The 22,361-nt window shown below is 33.1% G+C and overlaps 1 protein-coding gene across 13 annotated transcripts in view; it reads right to left on the reverse strand.

Annotated features, from left to right (window-relative positions):
• The window catches only part of LOC105231691 (maternal protein pumilio), a 417,346-nt gene that overhangs the window by 14,290 nt on the left and 380,695 nt on the right, over positions 1-22,361 (reverse strand). For all 13 annotated transcript variants that reach the window (XM_049446938.1, XM_049446935.1, XM_049446936.1 and 10 more), the window contains 2 exons: positions 8,987-9,370; positions 7,777-7,993 (listed from right to left, as the gene is read on the reverse strand). In XM_049446938.1, the coding sequence (XP_049302895.1) occupies positions 7,777-7,993; positions 8,987-9,370 (601 nt within the window). The remainder of the gene's footprint in view (positions 1-7,776; positions 7,994-8,986; positions 9,371-22,361) is intronic.

The following is a 22,361-nucleotide window of genomic DNA, read 5'->3' on the forward strand; positions in this document are numbered from 1 at the left end:
GGCATGCATTATTGTGTAAAGTATCTTTACAATATGTGAAGAAATTGTTCAGATCGGATTACTATAACATATAGCTGCCATATAAATTGACTAATCAAATACATATCTTTGTATGAAAAACTTTTCTATTTGTTGAGATATCATCACGAAATTTGGCATGCATTATTGTCCAAAGTATCTTTACAATATTTGAAGAAATTGTCCAGATCGGACCAATATAGCATATAGATGCCATACAAACTGACCGACCAAAATCATATCCTTGTATGAAAAACTTTTCTATTTGTTGAGATATCGTCATGAAATTTAGCATGGATTATTGGCCAAAGTATCTTTACAATATTTGAAGAAATTGTTCAGATCGGAGCACCACAGCATATAGCTGTCATACAAACTGACTGATGAAGTTCCTTTATGGTAGCCTTGGTACTTGTGAAGGGTATTGCAGTTTAAGTTTTTTTTGTTCTCAACTGCGCTTATACATGCTCATATATTCATACATAACTTACAACAACCTCGTTAACGTTTATTCAATGCGAGTTTAACTTGTTAATCAGCTCAGTCAAAAGGATGTGTGTCAGTTCTAGAGAACAGAAACAAGTTACTCAGAAAAAGCTTTTGAAATCAGTTCCAAAGAACGTGAAGAATCAGGCTGCTTAGTAAAAGCTTTTGCAATTAGTTCCAAAGAACTTGAAGAGTCAGGCTGCTTAGTAAAAGCTTTTGCAATTAGTTCCAAAAAATTTGAATCAGGCTAATTAGAGGTGATTACACGATATACATTTGTTATTTTGTGATCAAATAACTCCAAAGCGCACACAATGTGGTCTATGAGTATGAGATAGTTTCAAAATTTATTCTTCAATTCTGGCAATATTAAGCAACAAAATTTCGCGCTTATTATAAGTTAAGTGTTGCGCAAGAATGCAAAGTTTTAGCAGCATCCAACAAAGAGCAAAAATTAAGGAATTAAACTTAAATAGATGAAATTTGGTAAGTAGATACTTATCGCACCACCCTCGTGAACATGCCTGTGAACTGTTAATTTGCTGCTTTTCAGTGAAGCCTGCGTGATTAATTATGCAATTGTGCAAACCTTCACTCAAAGCAGTTGATGCAACAATGTTGCGTCTGCAGGAGAGTAGTATATAGTACATATAGTCAATAAAAATATATCCATGCACATATACATACATACATATATGTATAGTTGAAATATTTCGCGTAAAAAATAATGAAAAAAATCACATACTGAAAGCGCAGCAGATCACTCGGATTTCAATTTTCATCGTTATACTCAGCGAAGTTAAAGAAAATTACAGTTCACAAATATGTCCGTGTAAATGCTTGAAGTTGGAATTTCTGACCAAAAGCGCATTAAACCTCATTAATTAATTCGCTTTTATTTTTACCATTTTATTCGTGCATTTATTGTATATTCCTGCAACGTTTATTGCGTATGAAGTGTCGATATATTATAGAAAGGACATATCAGTGTGGATTAATTGCTTGTTTCCAGCTTTATATGTGCTTTGAACGCATGGCATTGTGGCAATATGTGTGCGGAACTTCAGTTCTGTTTATTCATGTTAACGGCGACTATAAAAAGCTCATAATATAAAGTCCTAATTATTATAATACTATATAATTTTGGATTATCAGTAGCAGATGATTTTTACCATACAAAAATTATATATAATTATTTTTTTACACAACGTAAGAAAACTTAGTTGCCGAAAATCAATCAAATTATTTTCTTTGTTTTTAGAAGTTTTCCAGATTAATTTTAGGTGAAGTAGAAATGTCCGTGTATTACTGCTTGGATACTGAAATAAATACTAACAAAAACAGGTGGACAAAACACAAACGAAAAACAACAAAAACAAGAAAAATGATGAATTTTGGTGCAAATCTTCACAAGTAAAACACTTTCGATACAAGAACTTCATTTTGCGCGTTCAAAATGTACGACAGCTAGTTGCTATAGTGGTCCGATCACAAAAATTTTTACAGATATTGTAGCTTTGCTCTAGAAAGTAAATCTAGCCAAATTTCGTAAAGAAATGTTTGCAAATAAAAAAATTTTCATACAAAGACTGGAATCAGATTACACAGTTTGTATGGCAGCTCTATGCTATAGTGGTCCGATCACAAATATGTATTTCTAGGGATATTGTAGTGATGTCTCACAAAATGATCTCTGCCAATTTTCATGAAGATATCTCGACAAATAAAAATTTTTTTTATACAAGCACTTGATTTTGATTGTTGAATTTGTATGGCAGGTATACGCTATAGTGGTCGGACATCAACGGTTTCGACAAATAAGCTGTTTCTTTGGTAGAAAGGGATGTGTGCAAATTTTCAGAACGATATCTCAAAAACTGAAAAAAACTGAGAGACTAATACGCGTACGCTCGTCACGCTGATCATATATGTATGTACATATGTATATACATAGATACGCTTCCTTCTGCCCTTTCAGGGTATAAAGGAAAGTAAATAATTATAAAGTGAATTTAAAACTAAATTCGATTTTCGTTTCTACCGTAAATGTTATAACTAAAATAATAAAAATTTGCTGTTGTTGTTCAAATGCTGTTTTATCATTATTGTTGTTGCTTTTTTGCAATGTATGTAGAAATCAATTAAGTTTTAAATGTATTTGCGCATAAATAATAGAGTTGTAAATTTAAAAGCTTTACCGTTAATTGAATTCATTGCTTGCATTGGCATTAAAATACAACTGTAGCATCTAATTTAGCATATAAACGTCGAACCGGGTAAAAGTACATAAATACTGTTGAATGCAGCTGCAAATGTTTCAAATCGCATTTGTCGGTAGTTGGACATTTAATTAGTTTTAATGAAAATTTCAACAAAAAATTAATTATAATAAATGGAGAATTTTTAGCGCTATTTTTAATAGCTTAAGAAGCTTCCATATAAAAGAGAGATTTATAGTAATATGAGTATATATACATTCTGACAAAAAAGTAAGTAAGTAAAATATTAAGTGAAGGATATGCGGCTCGAAAATCGTCAGGCAAGTGTTAGAGAGATGGCAAGAGAGTTCGACATCTCGCGAGAGTCCGTTTGAATGATTTTGGTGGTTATTTTGGGTATGAAGCTGATTTTTTTCCAAAGCACTACCATAAACAAGTCTCTTTGGCCATGCATGATCGTGCGAATTCCGATCCCAATTCATGAAGAGCATTATAACTGCCGCTGAGACATGAGTTTATGAGTATGAAATACAAAACAAGTCAACAGTCATCGGAATAGAGTGAAAAAACGAGCCTAAACAAAAAAACCACACCAAAGCCGTTCAAAAAATCAAGCTGATGCTCATTGCTTTCTTTGATATTCGTAGTTTGGTGCATCATGAATTTGGGCCAGAGTTAATAAAAAGCTCTTTTTGACTGTATTGAGGCGTGGGCCATGAGAACATCCGTTGAAAATGCTCGGAATTGTGAAAAAACAATTCATGGGTTTTACACGATTATAAATGCACCATCGCATCGAGTCACGATTGTGACCGAATTCTAAGCCAAAAACGCAGTGAACACCAGCAAACAACCACCGTATTCGCCAGATTTGGCTCAGTGTGATTTTCTTTTCTTGTTATACAAACTAAAATTGCCGCACTGTGGAGCCCGTTTCCAGTCAATTAAAGAGATAAAACAGAATTCACTGAAGGAGTTGAAGGTCATGCCAAAAAGTGCTTACAAAAAGTGTTTCGAGGACGGAAAAAATCTGGTGGGGATTACTTTGAAAGCGACAAAATAAATATTGAATAATAATAATAATAATTTTAGTATAAATATAAAAAGAAATAAGTTGAAGTTTGATTAGAAATACGAAACGACTTTTTCGACTGCCCAATGTGTTGCGTTTTATTTACAATTTGCGGGTAGTTTTTTCGACACAATATATACATACATATATACATATGTATATAGATGAGTATGGTATATGGATGTGAACATTTAGAAAATGTTTTGTTTTAAAATCTGTTAAAAATTTTGCTAAAATATTTGCCACAAATTGAACGAACTCACTGGCATATAACTATAGGCTTGCACTATTTCGAAATGGAATCACATTTAGTGAGGCTCAAAATTGTTATATCAGACAGCTAAACATTTCTACATTTCCTTATTAGTTTTTATTAAAAATTTATTTCATTATGCAACATTACTGCTGCTCTTGCTGCTTTAGTAGTGAATTAAGCTAGGCCGCAATTTGAAGTGCTCAACTTTGGCGTTCCACGCACACATACGCATATAACAAAAACAACATATAAAAATTACAAACAAATTACAATGTATGCTTAAATGCATTTTTACCGCTACATAACGGCATATTAATTAATTTTGTGTTATTTCGTAATTCGGTTGGCGTATATTATATACAAATTTTATATATGAGCGCATACATATACATATATGTATATGTTTATATACATATATATATATATAACTGATTAATGTGATTTTGTAAGTTTAATTGCAATTTGCACCACAAATCAATGTGCTTTCAAATATTAATGTGGCAAGTGGTTAAGATATCCATATTGTAAAACACTAAAATTTCATGAAGAAATTACATAATGCATATAAACATACATAATAAATTAGACTATATACGTATGCTCAATAAATGCACGCCTACATACATATGTTGCACAATAAAGTGCAATTTTAGCTAAATTTTATTAGCTGCCCAGCAAAGAGTTAGCATGCCCTTTAACATTTTGAACGGCATAGCGGCTGGCTGCACATCTAATTCACCTCGCTTATAATATAATAGAATTTCCAAATTTAATTCTTAATTGCATTTCAGCAGCAAATGTGGCACAATCAAACATTTAGCCCAGCTCGAGTGCTTGTGGCAATAACAATTAATTTTGGTGCTGACATGCCGTGTGTGTACTTATTATGTGTTGGCAGAGGCGAGTCATTGCCGGTGCTGCCGCTGACAGTCGAGGTGTTGTGTTGGCGGTAACTTAATGGTGGCATATCGAGTATTTGGCCAGTTGATTTCACGTAAATCATGTATATATATATATATAATATATTTAAAATCATTATATATAATATATATTTAAAATCATTATATATAATATATTATAGACACTTGTAATAGATTAATATATACTTTTGGATCACTGCTTGCATGTAAGCACATAACAAATATGGATAAATGCTAAAATTTCACATTTAAATTGTAACAACTATTCTAACTGTGTTATTGCATTTGGACATGCAGATAATTTCGGGCAATTTATAACACTACATCATAGTAAATTTGAGCGAAATAATGAGAAAATAAACTCGTTTCCATACAAAAACATGAAGTTGTTCATTCAAATTGTATGGCAGCTATATGTTATAGTAGTCCGATCTGGAAAATTTCTTCAATTTCTTTATCATTATTTTAGAAAATAATTCCTGCGAAATTTCATGAACATAACTCGTCAACTAAAAAAGTTTTTCATACTAGAACATGATTTTGATCGGTAAGTTTGTATGGCAGCTATATGCTATAGTGGTCCGATCTGGAAAATTTCTTCAGATATTTGATCATTATTTTAGAAAATAATTTCTGCGAAATTTCATGAAGATAACTCCTCAACTAAAAAAGTTTTTCATACTAGAACATGATTTTGATCGATAAGTTTGTATGGCAGCTATATGCTATAGTGGTCCGATCTGGAAAATTTCTTCAGATATTTTATCATTATTTTAGAAAATAATTCCTGCAAAATTTCATGAAGATAACTCTTCAACTAAAAAAGTTTTTCATACTAGAACATGATTTTGATCGATAAGTTTGTATGGCAGCTATATGCTATAGTGGTCCGATCTGTACAATTTCTTCAGATATTTTATCATTATTTGAGAAAATAATTCCTGCAAAATTTCATGAAGATAACTCTTCAACTAAAAAAGTTTTTCATACTAGAACATGATTTTCATCGGCAAGTTTGTATGGCAGCTATATGCTATAGTGGTCCGATCTGTACAATTTCTTCAGATATTTTATCATTATTTGAGAAAATAATTCCTGCAAAATTTCATGAAGATAACTCTTCAACTAAAAAAGTTGTTCATACTAGAACATGATTTTGATCGGTAAGTTTGTATGGCAGCTATATGCTATAGTGGTCCGATCTGGAAAATTTCTTCAGATATTATATCATTATTTTAGCAAATAATTCCTGCAAAATTTCATGAAGATAACTCCTCAACTAAAAAAGTTTTTCATACTAGAACATGATTTTGATCGATAAGTTTGTATGGCAGCTATATGCTATAGTGGTCCGATCTGGAAAATTTCTTCAGATATTTTGTCATTATTTTAGAAAATAATTCCTGCAAAATTTCGGTCAGATATCTTTGAAAATAAAACCGTTTTCAATACAAAAACTGATTTCAATCGTTCAGTTCATGAGGCGACTATATGCTGTTATGGTTCGAAATTCATGCTACCGACAGCCAACTACTAAGCATAAATGTGTAACTGCTTATTTTAGTTGTTTACTAACTTTTGTTTTATTTGTGCTATAACGGTACAAGTGCATTTCTGCACACACAACTATTATACACATGCAATTATTTATATATGAAAATGTCTGTCTTAGTATTGGCGTTGCAAATAGTAACAGCTATAAAGTTGCAGATTACAGATTGCTGTTGTTGTCCCAGCAGTTTAGCCTTCAACAATGTTTGCGTGCAAACAAACAATAGTAATTGTAATGTATTTTTAATTGTAAATCATAAACTACCAATAATAGCTGCTGCATGTGAGGCGGTAAAACTGTTCGGATATCAGTGAATGCACGTACGTATGCCTACGTATATATGCACACATACATGCAAGTATGATTAGACGATTGGTAAATAACAAAATGGTGAAAGCGATACCAATTAAATGGCAAAAACGAAACTAACTGTAGTTGAACACAATAACACAGTTAAGTGTGTATTTGCCGAGGCAAACGGCATATCCTGTCATTAACGCTCATTAAACAGAAGATATTCAGGATATGTAATTAAAAGATTTTGTGTAAGCTTGAAAATGTAATTTCCTAATTGTGAGTCGGTGGAAAATACAGTGTGTTGTTATACGAGGTTGCCTTTATATTTCGGGATTTGTTCACCCTAGTGTTGGAAACTGGCCACAAACTTTTTCATAGAGTTTGACAATTTTTATGTTATACATTATCGGAATATTTTGACTTAAGAGCGCTATTTGTATTGTTTACAGTAACTTAAAATATTCTACTCGACCAAAAAATGGACTTAAAACGAAAACATTTTCGCGTGATTATTTTTTTCAACTTTCGACGTGGATTTACAAAGTGCATCCAAGAACTTAATTCAATTTTTTGTGATAAAATCCAACGAAAACCACAAAAAAATAAGTTGACGTTTGATTAGAAATACGAAAAGACTTTTTCGACTACCCAATATAATTGTTTATAAAAAATAAATAAATAAATAAATATGCGTGATTGCTTTTAAACCCAGCCTATTATGGTATAACGGCAAAAATTAGTAACCCCCGGTAAAAAAAAAAAAAAATTACTATACTAAGAAAAAATATCTATATGCATGTACATATGTAATTTTAACTGTAGTTATGTGATGAAAGCATTAACATTAAGTATTTATGTACATAATTACAAATAAGCTAGATGTCTTTTTCTGCATTAAATACAGAAAGAGTGTTTGATTTTTAGGTTAGTTTAAATTGCATGTGAGTTTCGCTTACCTCCAACACTCGAACCATTCTGTTGTGAGTACAAGTTCTGTTGTGCCGTCTGCGGTTGAGGCGGATATAGTTGTGGTGGGCCCTGCGGTGGCGGTGGGCCGGCGCGTGTCGCTCCTGGTGGCACCAGCACCGGTGCTGGGCTAACGAGGCGCATCGGTGTGCCTGTACGTGGTCCCATCACTAGCGAACCACTCTGATCGAAAAATGCCGGTATGACCTGGGCACACGGCGACGTTGCGTATTAGCAAGTTTATGTGTTTGTATTATCGGCGTTGATGGAGATTGTGGTGCATTCAATGAATTATACAGTATTTTTTGGTATTTTTTTTGTTTTTGTACAGGGTTAGCATATAAATATTTGCATTTATATTTTGATATTTGTTGTTGTTTATGAAGGTTATGCGTTTTTATAGAAAATAGAAGAAAAAATATATATACTCATTTAATTGAAGTCAAATTATGTACAAACTCATTATAATGATTAAGCGGCATTGCTTATATATAAATATAATTTATTAATGGCGGTTGCTTTGGTTAGGCCAAAAACAAAAAAATTATTGGGTTTTGTAAATCGTCGCCTAAAATGCAAAGCAACGTATCATAAAAAAAAATTGGAAATCGCTGTTGGGTATAATAACCAATATATAACCATTTTATAACCAATATATGACTATTTCATAACCTATATATAGGTATTTTATAACCAATATATAAGTATTTTATAACCAATATATAAGTATTTTGTAACCAAAACTCAAATTTTGTTTTAATATGAGTGGTTTCTATTATTACGTCACTCCTTTGCCTGTAAACTTATGAAAAGAGTTGTTACGTTCTTTTGCATTTTAGGTGACGAAATACTGTTCCTTTGGTTTAATGTGAAATTTTACAAGCGAAAATACATTCGATTCGTTTGACCAAATAATTATGTGCAATTAGTTGTAGTTCCTTTTTAGACGCGGTTGCTTTACAAAAATATTTTACAATAGCAAATGTACATTGTAAAATTACACTTTTTTTTCAGCTGTCTTTACACGAGAACTTTACACTGTAAATGATACAACTTATAATAATAATACTTTTTTTTTGCTTTCACGGCGCACATAAATTACAGCCTGCCTTATAATTTTTTCTTTGTTAGTAATACAAACACATTACTAGGCTACAAATCTATACAAAAACACGGTAATGTATTTCATAAATTATTCACCTGATAGGACTGATTCTCAGCGCCCTGTTGCGATGGCGTCAACGGCCGTCGCGGCTGTGTGCCCTGTTGTGGTATGAGATTGCTGGGGTACATGCCCCATTGTACACCGTAATACTGTGGCATTTGTGCAGTTATCAGCCCCATATAGGGTGCAGCATCTTGTCCTGGATTGATGACGTAGGGAGCTGCTTGTTGCGCGGCATAGGCGGCATTCTGTTGTGCGGCCAAAAACTGCTGTGAAGCGGCCATTTGCGCCATCTGCTGCGGCTGCATTGTGCCGTTCGGTGCACCAGGTGGCGCAGCCGATGTGGCAGCTGCCGCAGCAGCAGCGGCGGCCGCGGCATTTGTGGCAGCGAGTCCAGGATTCTGTGAGCGGAAAAGTTGCTGCAAAGATAAAGAAGAAGACGTAGTTAGTTTAGTGCATAATTTTCTTTTATTTATGGTTCGATAATAATGAAAGTTAATTGATAAATATTTAAATAAATAATAGTTATAATTATGCTACTAACAATAATTAGAAAAATGATAAATTAGAAATTATTTGTCTAATATTTTGTTTGATTTACGACACGAAAAGTTTGGCAGGCGATTTTTAACATGAAAAAATATGAGCAATGAGTTTCTTCGAAATTTTATAGATCAAGACCTCAAACTTTTGCAACAAAACGACATCGAGAAGCGGTCGCATACGAGATGCTTGACAATGCAGCTGAGGACATACATCAAATGCATCATTACTTGTGATCAAAAGTGGGTTTATGAACATGAATTTGAAACCTTGCAGCAATTTAGCTAATTACGCTCAAAAAATAAGCGGAAACCGAGAAAAACAAAATTTGCTGAAAGTCATCGTAGTCGAAGCTGCTAACTTCTGTATTGAGAAATATGTAGATTAAACTTAAGCATGCTTGTATTGGTTTAAAAGACGCTTATTTTTAAGGATAATACGAGAAATCTATTTTTTTTAGTTAATCCTGGTAAAATAAGAGAAACGCATTAATAAAACGCAATGCAAATGAACAAACGAGCAATTTCTATTAATAAATTGGAGGATGGAGAATAGAAGTTCACGCAAGTGAGGAAAGTTCTGAGAGTTCTCTGATCGCCATTCACTTGGGAGTGGCCAGAAACGATTCTTTTACATATGACTCAAGCAGCTCACGACTTCCAATCTTTGACCAAGTATCCTCTGGGTAGCCTATGAACATTCGTTTGAAGGCGAGCTAAAGTGAGAAGGCGAAACCTTCCCTCCGCAGGGTTGTGCGCTGGGTTTGGGATCCACCACGTAAAAACAGTACCAATGAAAACTAAACGACAGCCTTGCTGTTGTTAACTCGGCTATAATCGCGTAAGCGGTATCTACGCCAGTAAAGAAGAAGAAGAAATAAATAGCATGTGCAGCATTAGCGTGAAAAAAAAGAAATAAAATTTTTTTCGATCTCGTTTTCTTAATGGTATTTTATTTAATTTTCTTTTTAATTTAAATTTTTTTTTAATTTTTTTTTAATTTATTTAATTTTTTTAAATTTTTTTTTTAATTTTTCTTTAACATAAAATTTTTTTGTTAATTTTTTAAATTAAACATTTTTTTAATTAAATTTTTTTTAATCTTTTTTATTAAATTTTTTTTAATAATTTTTTTATTAATTTTTTTTTATTAATTATTAATTTCTTGAATTTAGTTTTTTATTTATTTTTTTTATTAAATTTTTAAATTAAAATTTTTTTTAATTAAAATTTTTTTTAATCTTTTTTATTTAATTATTTTTAATAATTTTTTTATTAATTTTTTTTATTAATTATTAATTTCTTGAATTTAGTTTTTTATTTATTTTTTTTTGTTAAATTTTTGTTTATTTGTTGACTGACTTATGACGATTTATAACTATTTTTTTATTCTTGGGGTTATAAAATTCGTACGAAAAAAGATGCCTTTAAATAATGCAATTTCAACTGTTAATATCCTTTAAGCGGTTAGGTTTACAAAAAAAACTGTAAACGTTAATTTTGTAGAGCATTAAACTTTCTACTAAATCTATTAAATGAGATATTTTTTCAAGTAGTTGGAAGCGAAATATGAACTTTTCTAGTTGATAAAAAGAAAAAAACAGAAAACTTTAAGACCTCCCCGATAGATTTAGGAGCTCATACATACATGGAGCGATTAATGTAGAGATATCTTAGAAATTATTTTTCAGAGTACCAAGCGAAAAAATATATGTTTTTCATCCACGCTAATGTATGACTATCATTTCCTTAATCCGCCACAAACTGTCTTCACTTTAAATTAATAAATATAGCAAAGCATGGAATTGCTAAAGACATACAACAAAGTTAAGTTAAAGTTAAGCATAAGTAATTTTCAAATCAATTCAATTAAACGCGTAAAATTACTGTGAATTATTGATGATATGGAGGCGGAAAACTTTTGTACTTCTACGAAGTACAACGAAAGTAATTCAATATGAATATACTATAAACAATCGATGTCATATAAATACATACATACGCACATTAATACAAAATACATTCACAATGTCGTCTACAAATGTATGTGTGTGAGTGTAAGGAGCCTAAATAACAAACTACTTCGCTCAAGGACACGCACAAGAAATAACTATATACGGTACTGTAATGGCAAGCATTGCCGCAATTGTATTGGCGGCATAATCGCTTGGGTAGAATTATTCAAACTGAATGTGGCATAAAATAACAATCAAAAACAGAAGTGAAATCGAGCGCCGCACCGCACCGCACACCGTAGCACTTGGATGTGGTTTATTAATAAGAAATCGAGAGTAACACCAGAGCACGCGGGAAATCATATAATTTTGCGCCTTGAAGTATGCTTGCGAGTAAATATAATAACCATAACAATTTATTAGCAACAGGCAAGCCATAAGGCGATAAAGAGCACACATACAAACAAACGAAATGAACTGTGTTTAAATTATGTACCGTTAAGTGGCTTAGGTGTGGGGAAATATGAAGTGCTTGTGCTTTAGAGTGTGTGTGTGTGGTGGCATACTGTGTATGGAAGCATGTGAAAGTTTGCACTAACAAAAGTGAATTGCAATATTTTAAACTGCTCATAGTGTAATATAATTACAGAGTGGACAAATTTTGATAAAATTTGCACGGTATCTAAGGAAAGAAATAAAAAAAATGTTTGGCTCACCCTAATATACATACATAAATACTACTAAATAAAAAAGTACAGCTACGCAAGTACGCAAAATTATAATTGAATGGGTATTTCATTGCTAATGATTAACAACTGTTGCCGGCGCTCAGCCAAAGAACTGAGCCAGCCTTAAGGGCGAATTAACTACGCTAGATGGTAATTTCGAGGCAAAATTGAAATTGAATTTGCGAATTCGCAAAAATGCTGCTGCCGTTGGCATGCTTAGGTCATTTAGTTACATTTCAGCAACAGATGTCACAAAAGTCATGACCCAAATACAAGCGTAAGTCGTAAGTTAAAAAAAATAAAAGCTTTTCAGAAGTAAAAAGAATACAGCTGAAAGCAAGACAAAGTGGAATAAAGCGAAAATAAACTGAAAAAATAGAAATTAGAATTTCATGCTTACGCAAAATACTTGCAACTACATACATGCATACAAAAATGAACGAATTTACATATACTTGGTAGGCGAGTCTTTAAGAATTTTCGTAGTAAGTATTTATATTGATTTTGATCGGTAAGTTTGTATGCCAGCTATATGCTATAATGGTGCGATCTGAAGAAAATTTTCGGGGATTATAGCGTTGCCCTGGATGTCAAATTTTGAGAAGATATGTTATCAAATGAAAAAGTTTTTCACACAAGTATTTGAAATTGATCAAGCAATTTGTATGGCAATCATATGCTATAATAGTGCGATCTGGAAGATTTCTTCAGATTTTGGAGCTTTGCTCTAGACAGTAATTTATGCCAAATTTCATGCAGATATCTCGTTAAATAAAAGAGTTTTCTATACAAGGACTTGATTTGTATAGTTTAGTTTGTATGGCAACTATATGCTATATTGGCTCTATCTGAACAATTTCTTCGGGGATTATTGCGTTGCCTTGGACAATAATATATTTCAAATTTCATAATAATATCTCGTTAAATAAAAGAGTTTTCTATACAAGGACTTGATATTACTCGATCAGTTCGTATGGCAGCTATATGCTAGAGTGGTCCAATTTAGAAAATTCTTTACGATATTGTAGCTTCCCCTTCAATAATAATTAGTGTCAAATTTCAAGAGAATATCTTGTCAAATAAAAAAGTTTTTTGTACAAGGACTTGATTTCGATCGGTCAGTTTGTATGACAGCTATATGTTATAATGGTGCAATATCGGCGATTCTAACAAATTAGCAGCTTCTTAGAGAGAAAAGTGTGCGTGCAAAATTTTAGATCGATTAATCACTTATATACTATATATAGTATACTTTATAGTCTCCGAAGTTTCCTACTAGGTATTACGAGTTTTGTGGCAAGCTTACAATACCAAGTACGCAATAGAAGTATTAAGTTCACGAAATAGAAAATAGTTATTGTTTATATACCAAATGTATATAAGAAAAAAAAAAACGTGTAGAAGTATTGTGGGTGGCATGCTATTGCATGTTGCAAGCAGTTAACAATTTGCATGCATGCGATGTTAAATATGCTTATTTCTGAACTATTTGCGAAGTTTTATATTTCTATACAAATAGCATATGTACGTGTGTGCATAAAATAGCAAATAGCAAGCTGAAGAGATTATCACTTAACTATGCCACAATTCGATTGTATACTCTATATATTGTATGCTACATGTTGCTAATACATTTGCAAATTGCAGCGGTGACTTTCCCAACTAAAATTGTTAATAAGCTGAAAACATTAGCAGCGTAAATTACTCTACGGCGACACTTTAGACTAACGCTTACAAAGTAAAAGTCGCATTTAAACGTGTAAGCGGCGTATATATTTTGTAAGCACTATGCTCACTTATGCCACTTATAGTATAGCATTTAGTTGGCATTAGCGCTTACAAAGTATGCGCACACTTTCAGCGATTCAGCGCACTGTAAAAGTCTATATGTTGCACTTGTGAGCGCACTTTCAAGCGCGCAAGTTTAAGGACATTTTAATTGCTGTGTGCGCGAACAAGTTTAAATAGCTCTAAACGAGCATTTCAAAGTGCACTTAATCCGCAGCACTCATGCGCATGCTGCATGTAACTTGCCACACAACAACAACACAGGTGGCAATAGCAAAAATTGTATGACAGCTACACATAGTATGTAGATACTAAATTAGCTGCTGGTGCTTGGATAGCAGGTAGCTGACACGTGGCAATCTGAGAAATGAGGCAAAATAACATTTTTAAAAGTTGAGAGCAACACTTTGATGCAGATGCATAACTGCATATTTATATATTTATGTACACATTTGTATATTTATGAACATATGTATATGTTATGTATATATGTATGTATGTATGTAGGTATGTGAAATGAAAATCATAGAAATGGCAATTAACTGCAGTTACGAACTGGAAATTTGCCTGCCTCTTGGCTTGCCAGCAATGTCAATGCAAAATGTTGGTTAGCTGTTGCAAGCAACACCTGTCATCAGTCAACTATTGTTAGTTCATTGCCAGCCTCCTGGCCACTACAGCTTACAATGACAAGCAGAATTATCAATAGTTGACCAGCTTGTATAGACCAACAGCTCCGTGTGGCTTAGAAAAGCTCGAAAAATGTCAATCACAAGCATTGCTCACAACATTGCAACATGAAAATCAAATGAACAGTGTTTATAGTCAACAACTTGTTATTGCTTGTGTTCGAAGTCAGCTTCATTAAAGCGCTGAAGCAGGCAACTAGACATGTCGATCAGCCGCAGCAGACATGTACATTTCAAAAATTCAAAGTATGAAAAACAACATTTCAAAAGTGCCTTTCTTTCTCTCCCCTTTCGCAATTGTTGCCACAGTTGTTGCTTGTTGGCAATAACAAAACACAATTGTCCCAATTTGCAACACAATTGACATAGTTTGCACAACTGATAGATGAAAAGACAGCTACAGCTGTTTGTATCGAAGAAAACTTGTTTATCACGTTTGGTTAAAACAATTTTTTTAGCTCGCACTTTCTTTCATAGAAAATTTCCCACTTAACACACACTTTGATAAAACATTGCAAAGCCAATAAGTAAGACAATTGTGCAAGCAGAGCAGCAACGCACAGAAATCACATGAAGCAAAAACAATTATTTTTAGCACCAAAGTAAGGCAATCGAAGTCGGACGTGCCATGGCAAGTCAATTCCCAACAAGCGGCGCATTATTCCAACTTGCTTTGAAAATATTGGACTACAGACCATATTTGTGCGGCGATTTATGAATTGGAAAGCGAAAAAATAGTGAAAAAATATGCATTATTGAGCAAATAATTGCAATGAAACTTGGCCGATTGCAAGCATGTGGCACACGGGCAATAATAGACAAAGAAAATAGTTAGGCATTTTCTTGCATATTCGTTTATAATGAAGACTTTCATAGACGGTATTTATTTCGTTATTTCATATTTCAGCAAATATTTTAGGCGAAAAATACTTAGATTTTCTCTCTGCTTTCCCCAGCGGGTACTGCGTCGAATGCGCTCAGAACTGCAGCGTTTTGATCCATTCGGACGTCATGACCTGACCAGCGTATTGACATATAACGAGGAACATGCCATTTCTTTTTTATATACAACAGTTTTATTACACACACTGCATAAATAATATATAAAATTACTAATAATATCAAAATGTATTATTAATAGAAATTATGCGCGCTTTCAGAGAGCAATTCTAGCTGCCAACATTTTCATAAAAGCAAAATTACCCATTATGCGAGCAGCCTGTAATTTGAGCAGCAATGATAATTCAACTTATTTTTATTAATAAAACTGCCAAATAAAATAATAATAACTAACTAAACAACCATACACACGCATCCTTGTTATCCTGCGTAGCTCACATTACATCACCTATTGCTGTGGCAAGCCCAACACGACGCCTGCTCCCTTACATAAATAACTACTTCTCATATTCCGTGCCACTTTTCCACTGCTTTTTCCACTTTTCCCAACCATGACGTCAGCGCAAGTATTCTTAGTTTTGTTCTTGTCAAGTCGCACAGGCAGGCAGCCTAGCCAAGTATGAGTGCTGGCATCACCAATTAGAAAGCAAATAGGGGCGTTCACACAACACAACACAACAACGCACCAAATTGTACACTTGGGAGCTTATTAAAAATAATGAAAGTGTGGACCATGCCACACAAATGAAACTCGGTCGCTTGAGGGGCGGAAATAAACGCGTTGGAAGGCAAAAGCGCGCGATTACGTAATGCATACACAAAGGACTCAGCGTACGTAGCAATTTCTTTGACTACGCAAGGGAATGCCGAAGCGCAACAGTTTGCAATGTGAATTGAAGGCAAGTACGCCAGAAGTTGGCAGCGAAGTTTTTGTTGCCGTGCTTACATTTTGCGTTTTGTTTTATTTCACTGTTTGTAGTTTTTCTTTGTGATTACTTATTATTTATTTATTTTTTTGTTTTATTTTGAAACACTCGTATGTGTGCCGTTTTATAGTTAAGTGGAAAACTCCGCCCACTGTGTGCACTAAATTAGTCATAACGCTGGCTCTGCTTATTCCCGCTGCTCAAGAATGATTTCGCCTGGCTGTCGTGCGTGGCTGGCATTTTTGATAGTACCGTTTTGCATTAAGGTGTTTCAAAAATTTTCGCTGAAAAGCATATTTTGGGTATTTTTTTATATCTTAAGTTACATTAAGGGCGTTTTAGCAGTTTAGTCCCTAACTGTTTTGAAAATATAAAATATCATCACCAATAATGCAAAACAACGTATCATCAATAAAATCAAAATTGAGTTACGATTCACTGCATCATATTATATATTCATATTCATATGTAACATAAAATTGTCAGCTTTCGCTTGCAAATATAACAATATATCACCATTTTATAACCGTTTATAACCAATGTATAACCCTTTTATAACCAAAATTATAACCATTTTATAACCAAAACTCAAATTTTGTTTCTTTTTGAGTGCTTTCTATTAGAACGTGTTTGCTTCGCCTTTAAACTTATGAAAAGTGATGTTACGTTATTTCACATTTTAGGTGACGTTATGTAATCTATATTCACCATGAAGAATCTAACTTACTAAGGGTGCAAGAATTTTTCAAATCCATCAGGTAGTTTCGGTGTCTATTTAATTCAAACTAACAGAAAATTATATATTTCCTTTTTATAGTATTAGTATAAATGAATGTTGCAGAAAAGTATATAATAAAATAATGATAGTTGGTAACACCCTGTAAATTTTTATAGACGCAGTAACTAAGTACGCTCCCTTATATACAACATAAGTGCACTTGCAGATTTTATGAGCATCATAAATTTCATACAAAAAAATATGTGCACTTTCATGTCATTTGCATGCATAAAACTTGTAGTTATTTGAGGCAACTTGTCCTAGCACTACTCTATGCCACGGTCCACACTCTCATTATTTTTCTATTAAAGCGTTTAGCATTCAACTTTGCTTCTTTATGTGACTGATTTCGCTTTCTATATGACAGAAAAATTCTGGACATACTTATATAACGTCTGTTTATTGTATTAAACAATCTTTACTCTAATGACAACCAATAATTTTTCATGTGTTTAAACATTTTTTTCGATTGGCTTTCACTGTGGCCGAATAATTGCTTCTTAATGAAGGTATCAAGTTCAGATGTATTTTTATACCCTGAAGTAGCGCGACGAGCTGAGTTGATTTATCCATATCTGTCCGTCCCTCAGTTTTTGACTTATTGATCTGAGTTTTTGCACACGCCTTTTTCTCCTATTGGAACACTATAACACATAGCTACCATACAAACTGAATGAACCAAGAAAATTACTTGTATGAGCAACTTTTTTATTTTAAGAGATAACCGCACGAATTTTTGTACAGATAATTGTCTGACGTAGTGGTTAAATATCCTAAGAAATTGTTCAGATCGATTCACTATAGCATATAGCTGCTGTACAAACTGAACGAACAAAATCAGGTTCTTGTATGGAATCTTTGCATTTTTGTAGGTTAAACCGAAAGAAAATAAGAAATAAGAAAAGAAAAACAAACAATAAAAGAAAAAAAAAACAATAAAAATAATATAAAAACTGAAAATTAGAAAAAATAAAATAAGAAATAAATAAAAATAAGAAAAAATAAGAAATAAATAAAAATAAGAAAAAATAAAAATAAAAATAAGAAATGCAAAACAAGTGGATTAAATAAAATTAAAAATAAATTAGTTCAAATTACAATTACAACTTTTATACAACAAAAAAATATTTATAAGCCCATATTATTTGGGAAAATAGTAAAATGAAAAATCTTTGTGGCCGCAAGCCACAGAAATCTGCCGAACGAAATACAGCAGACGGCGAAAAAAAAATTTGGCGCCAAAGAAAATAGCTTCCATATGGAGCACTTACGGCTAGTTATGAGACAAGGGAAAAATGGAAAAGAACAATTTAATGAAATCATTTCCAGCTTAAATGACTGTGTTTGTCTCTTGCAGCACAAAGCAAAGAAAATTTCCCAAAAATGAAACAGCCAAAAATAAACAAGAAACGAATCAAGCCACGTACTATTAGCCTAGAGGAGATTTGCGACGAAGAGTAGAAGGAAGGATATACACTTATACGAGTATGTGCTGTATGGAATTCAATTGTTGTCCGCGTCGTAGGCTAATGGCCGCACTTGCGACACGTGCGTGCATATGTTGCAACAACGAAAACACAAACATAATGTAGTGCTCGCAGCAACAATATTGAGCCGAAAACATTTTGTGGCAAGCAAAATTAATTTCGTGGCACACATATGCAACTACATGTGGGTGTGTACATGTGTATGTGTAATATATGTTGGAGTGTTGTGTGAAGCTTTTCACTAGTGTACATACAGACATATACACATATCTATGTGTTTTATAGATATGTGGCGAAAAATGTAGAGAAAATGTGAGTATACACGTGCAAGCGTACAAATATTGTATTTATTTCTATCAGATTATTGTTTACATTAAATGCAAACAAGCATGCGCCTTATGATTGATGAGCGATATTGTGGCCGCACTAAAGATGGGCAGAGATAAGTGGTAATGTGTTGCTGGAGACAGCATTGTGGATATACTATATGATTGAAATGGCTTAGAGCTTTCACAAAACGAAATTCGGCTCCTTAAAAGTGAAGCATATTTAAGCACAAGCGCCATATAATAACACATAACACATATGTATACTCAGATAGTACACAATACAAGCGTATATCAACAAGCAGTACAGTGTTAACACACTGTTCTGCCATAATAAACAAAAAATTGTTATAATGTGACCTCATTTCACTAAATGCGTCGCTTTTTGTTCGACCCAGCCCAGCTAAGTGCATATGTGCCTATAGAAAAATATGTGGGAGTGTAAAGAAATTAATCGAAAAATCAAGGAAATGATCAATTGTCAAAACATTTCCGACCACCCCGGCACTTACAGGCAAAATAAAATATTTGCCAGTTGCCACCCCAAAAACGTATCGCAGTACTACCACCCACGTATGTAATATGAGTAAATGTTCGAATGAATAGAAGAGCAACCATTGCTAATGCGCGTAAAATGAGAACTTATACTATACGTGTACAAGTAGTACATACATACATACATTTACTATACATACATATGCACAATATTTACATAAAAATATTTTAGGCAAATAAAAATCGATTTAGTTAGGACCTAAGTGGCTCATCATTCATTATAAAAAAGAGTTATATCGAAATTGCAACATTTTTTAATCTTTTTTATGTTTTAAAAATTGAAAAAATAAGCATCTAGTGTAATAGTATCAACACTGGACACTAAAATCACTCTAGACAGTAATACCAGCGTGTGCGGTCGTCATAGCGTATGAGTAACTAAGTGCTGGTTCACATTGTAGCAAAAAAAAATCTAAAAAATTCGAATAAATTCAACGTACATCTCATTGCAAAGCTGAAGAAAAATTATATATAATTATATATATAAATATATAAACCGCATATTTATTTCTCTAATAAAATACTTTGCTTCGTATAAAGCAAATGCTTAAAGGTACTTTTTTCAGGCATTGAACTTTCGAAAATTCATAACTCTAAAATTTTTCAAAATGTGGCGAAATAAAAAAATACGTGTACAATATTTTGCATCAAAAAATACAAAAAAAAATATGTTTTGCAGAAAAAAAATTTGCAGTATAAATTTTCAATAAAATTACTCTTACACTATTGTGGGCAAAAAATAGTAGGACTTTGTTCATAATTTGAAAATTCTTAATTTATTCTTCAAAAACTATGTTGTCCGCTAAAAATAATTCTTCTTAACCCCAATACACTTGTGAAAACGATTCTCAGTTTCGGCGCTGTAACTGTAAATCCTTTAATAGCAATGGTAAAGGTCTTAAGCACAATAGACCCTAGGTCGCAGTGCAATTCTCACTTATCTAACCTTATCTAAGGGTCTTAATGCTACCTACAAAAACAAAACTGAGGCACTTCTTAAAGGTAAAAAGGTTAATTTTTTTGCTGTGATTGAATAACCATTTCGCTTGACAATTTCCACGAACTAAACAGCAACACACACTACGAGTACTTTAACTACACAATGCTCAACTCATATACACAAATTACGCTGCTGAACGCAAGCCAAAGCCACTATTTAGTGACAAACAACAAAATAAACATTGTTGTAAACCGAGCACACAAAGCAAACACCTGAAATCGTATTGACCGCATTTCTCGAGTGGACTTCTAGTATTTGTATTGAGTGAAAGGAAGGAAGTTTGTCATACTAGCACCACTCACAGACATACATACAATACATAAGTGCGTATATGCAACGACAACAACATTTCCCTCCGTGCGTCCACTTAGGCTGAAATCGTAGCGCCGGTATTTACTTTAACAGTTAGACCTTACAGTTAGAGGCGCATTTATTCTTAATTAAAAGCAAATTTTATTATACCAACAAACTTGAAAGTGCTTTTGGCCAACTAAAGGACATATTAAGTAAATATCAGACGTATTTTTCTGTGGGCTTTTAGGGTTTTGGGGTATAATAAAACTCGTTATAAAGAAAAACAACAACTATAATTAAATAAAACTGCGCCCATTAACAAACCGACAAAGTGCTTTGATGACCAACGGCACGAATGCGAGCCGCTATTTAATTAGAACCGTGTTTGATTTGGCGCGCGGATTGTCGGAAGCACATTTTGAGGTTAAGTGTGGAACGCCTGCGACTGTTTGATGTTCTCATTAGATTGCGCAATAAAATATTTACGTTTGTGATTAAGCATGATAACGGAATGCATGGCATTACGCGGCATAAAAATAATCAAAGCAATGATTTGAGTTTGTAGCTTGAGCACCATTTGTTTTTTGGCAAGCGCATTAAGGCGCGAGTAAATATACCGTTTAACTTAAAATATGCCACAACTTTTGCTGAAGTGCTCTCTATTTCATGTTCGTGCTACAACGAGCAAATAATGCAGATTTTCTCCTACTTGAACTGTGTTATTTGTGAAAACTTACTTGCAAATTTTTTTCTTATTTTTTCCATTTTTTTCTTATTTTTTCCATTTTTTTCTTATTTTTTCCATATTTTTCTTATTTTTTTCCATTCTTTTTCTTATTTTTTAAGTTTTTTTTCTTATTTTTTTCCATTTCTTCCTTTGACACGCTTGAACACTATTCTGCAGTGAATTGATAGCCGACAAAATACTTTTGTGCCACAGTTGGCGAATACCACAAAATGTCTTAGTATTCATTGGCAACCGACGCAGCAACCGAGACAAAAGTTGGGCGGAAAAGTTTGCTAATTATTTCAATTTGTCGTAGATGTCAAAAGTGTCTCCAAGGAAACGGCAAAGCTGAAAAGGCTCGAGCAAGAAAAAAAAACTCTCATTCAATTGAAATATTAGTGAAATTAAAGAGAGTTGAATAAGTTGAACTTGAAAAAGTGGTGGAATGAATGGACAACAAGAAAAACTGTTAATACCCTTCACATGTGCATTGCGTATAGCATGTAAGGGTATAAAAATAACTTTTTCTTTATTTGTTTATGGCAGCTACATCGTACACTGCTGCCATCTGCACAATTTCTTGGGAGATTGTAGCGTTGCCTTGGATAATAATCTACGTCAAATTTCGTGAAGATATCTTGTCAAATAAAAGGTTGTTCATATGTATAAGGGCTTGATTTCGAGCGGTCAGTTTGTATGGCAGCTGCATCTTTTA

Source organism: Bactrocera dorsalis, chromosome 2, assembly GCF_023373825.1.
Source record: "Bactrocera dorsalis isolate Fly_Bdor chromosome 2, ASM2337382v1, whole genome shotgun sequence".
Taxonomy (NCBI): Eukaryota; Metazoa; Arthropoda; class Insecta; order Diptera; family Tephritidae; genus Bactrocera; species Bactrocera dorsalis.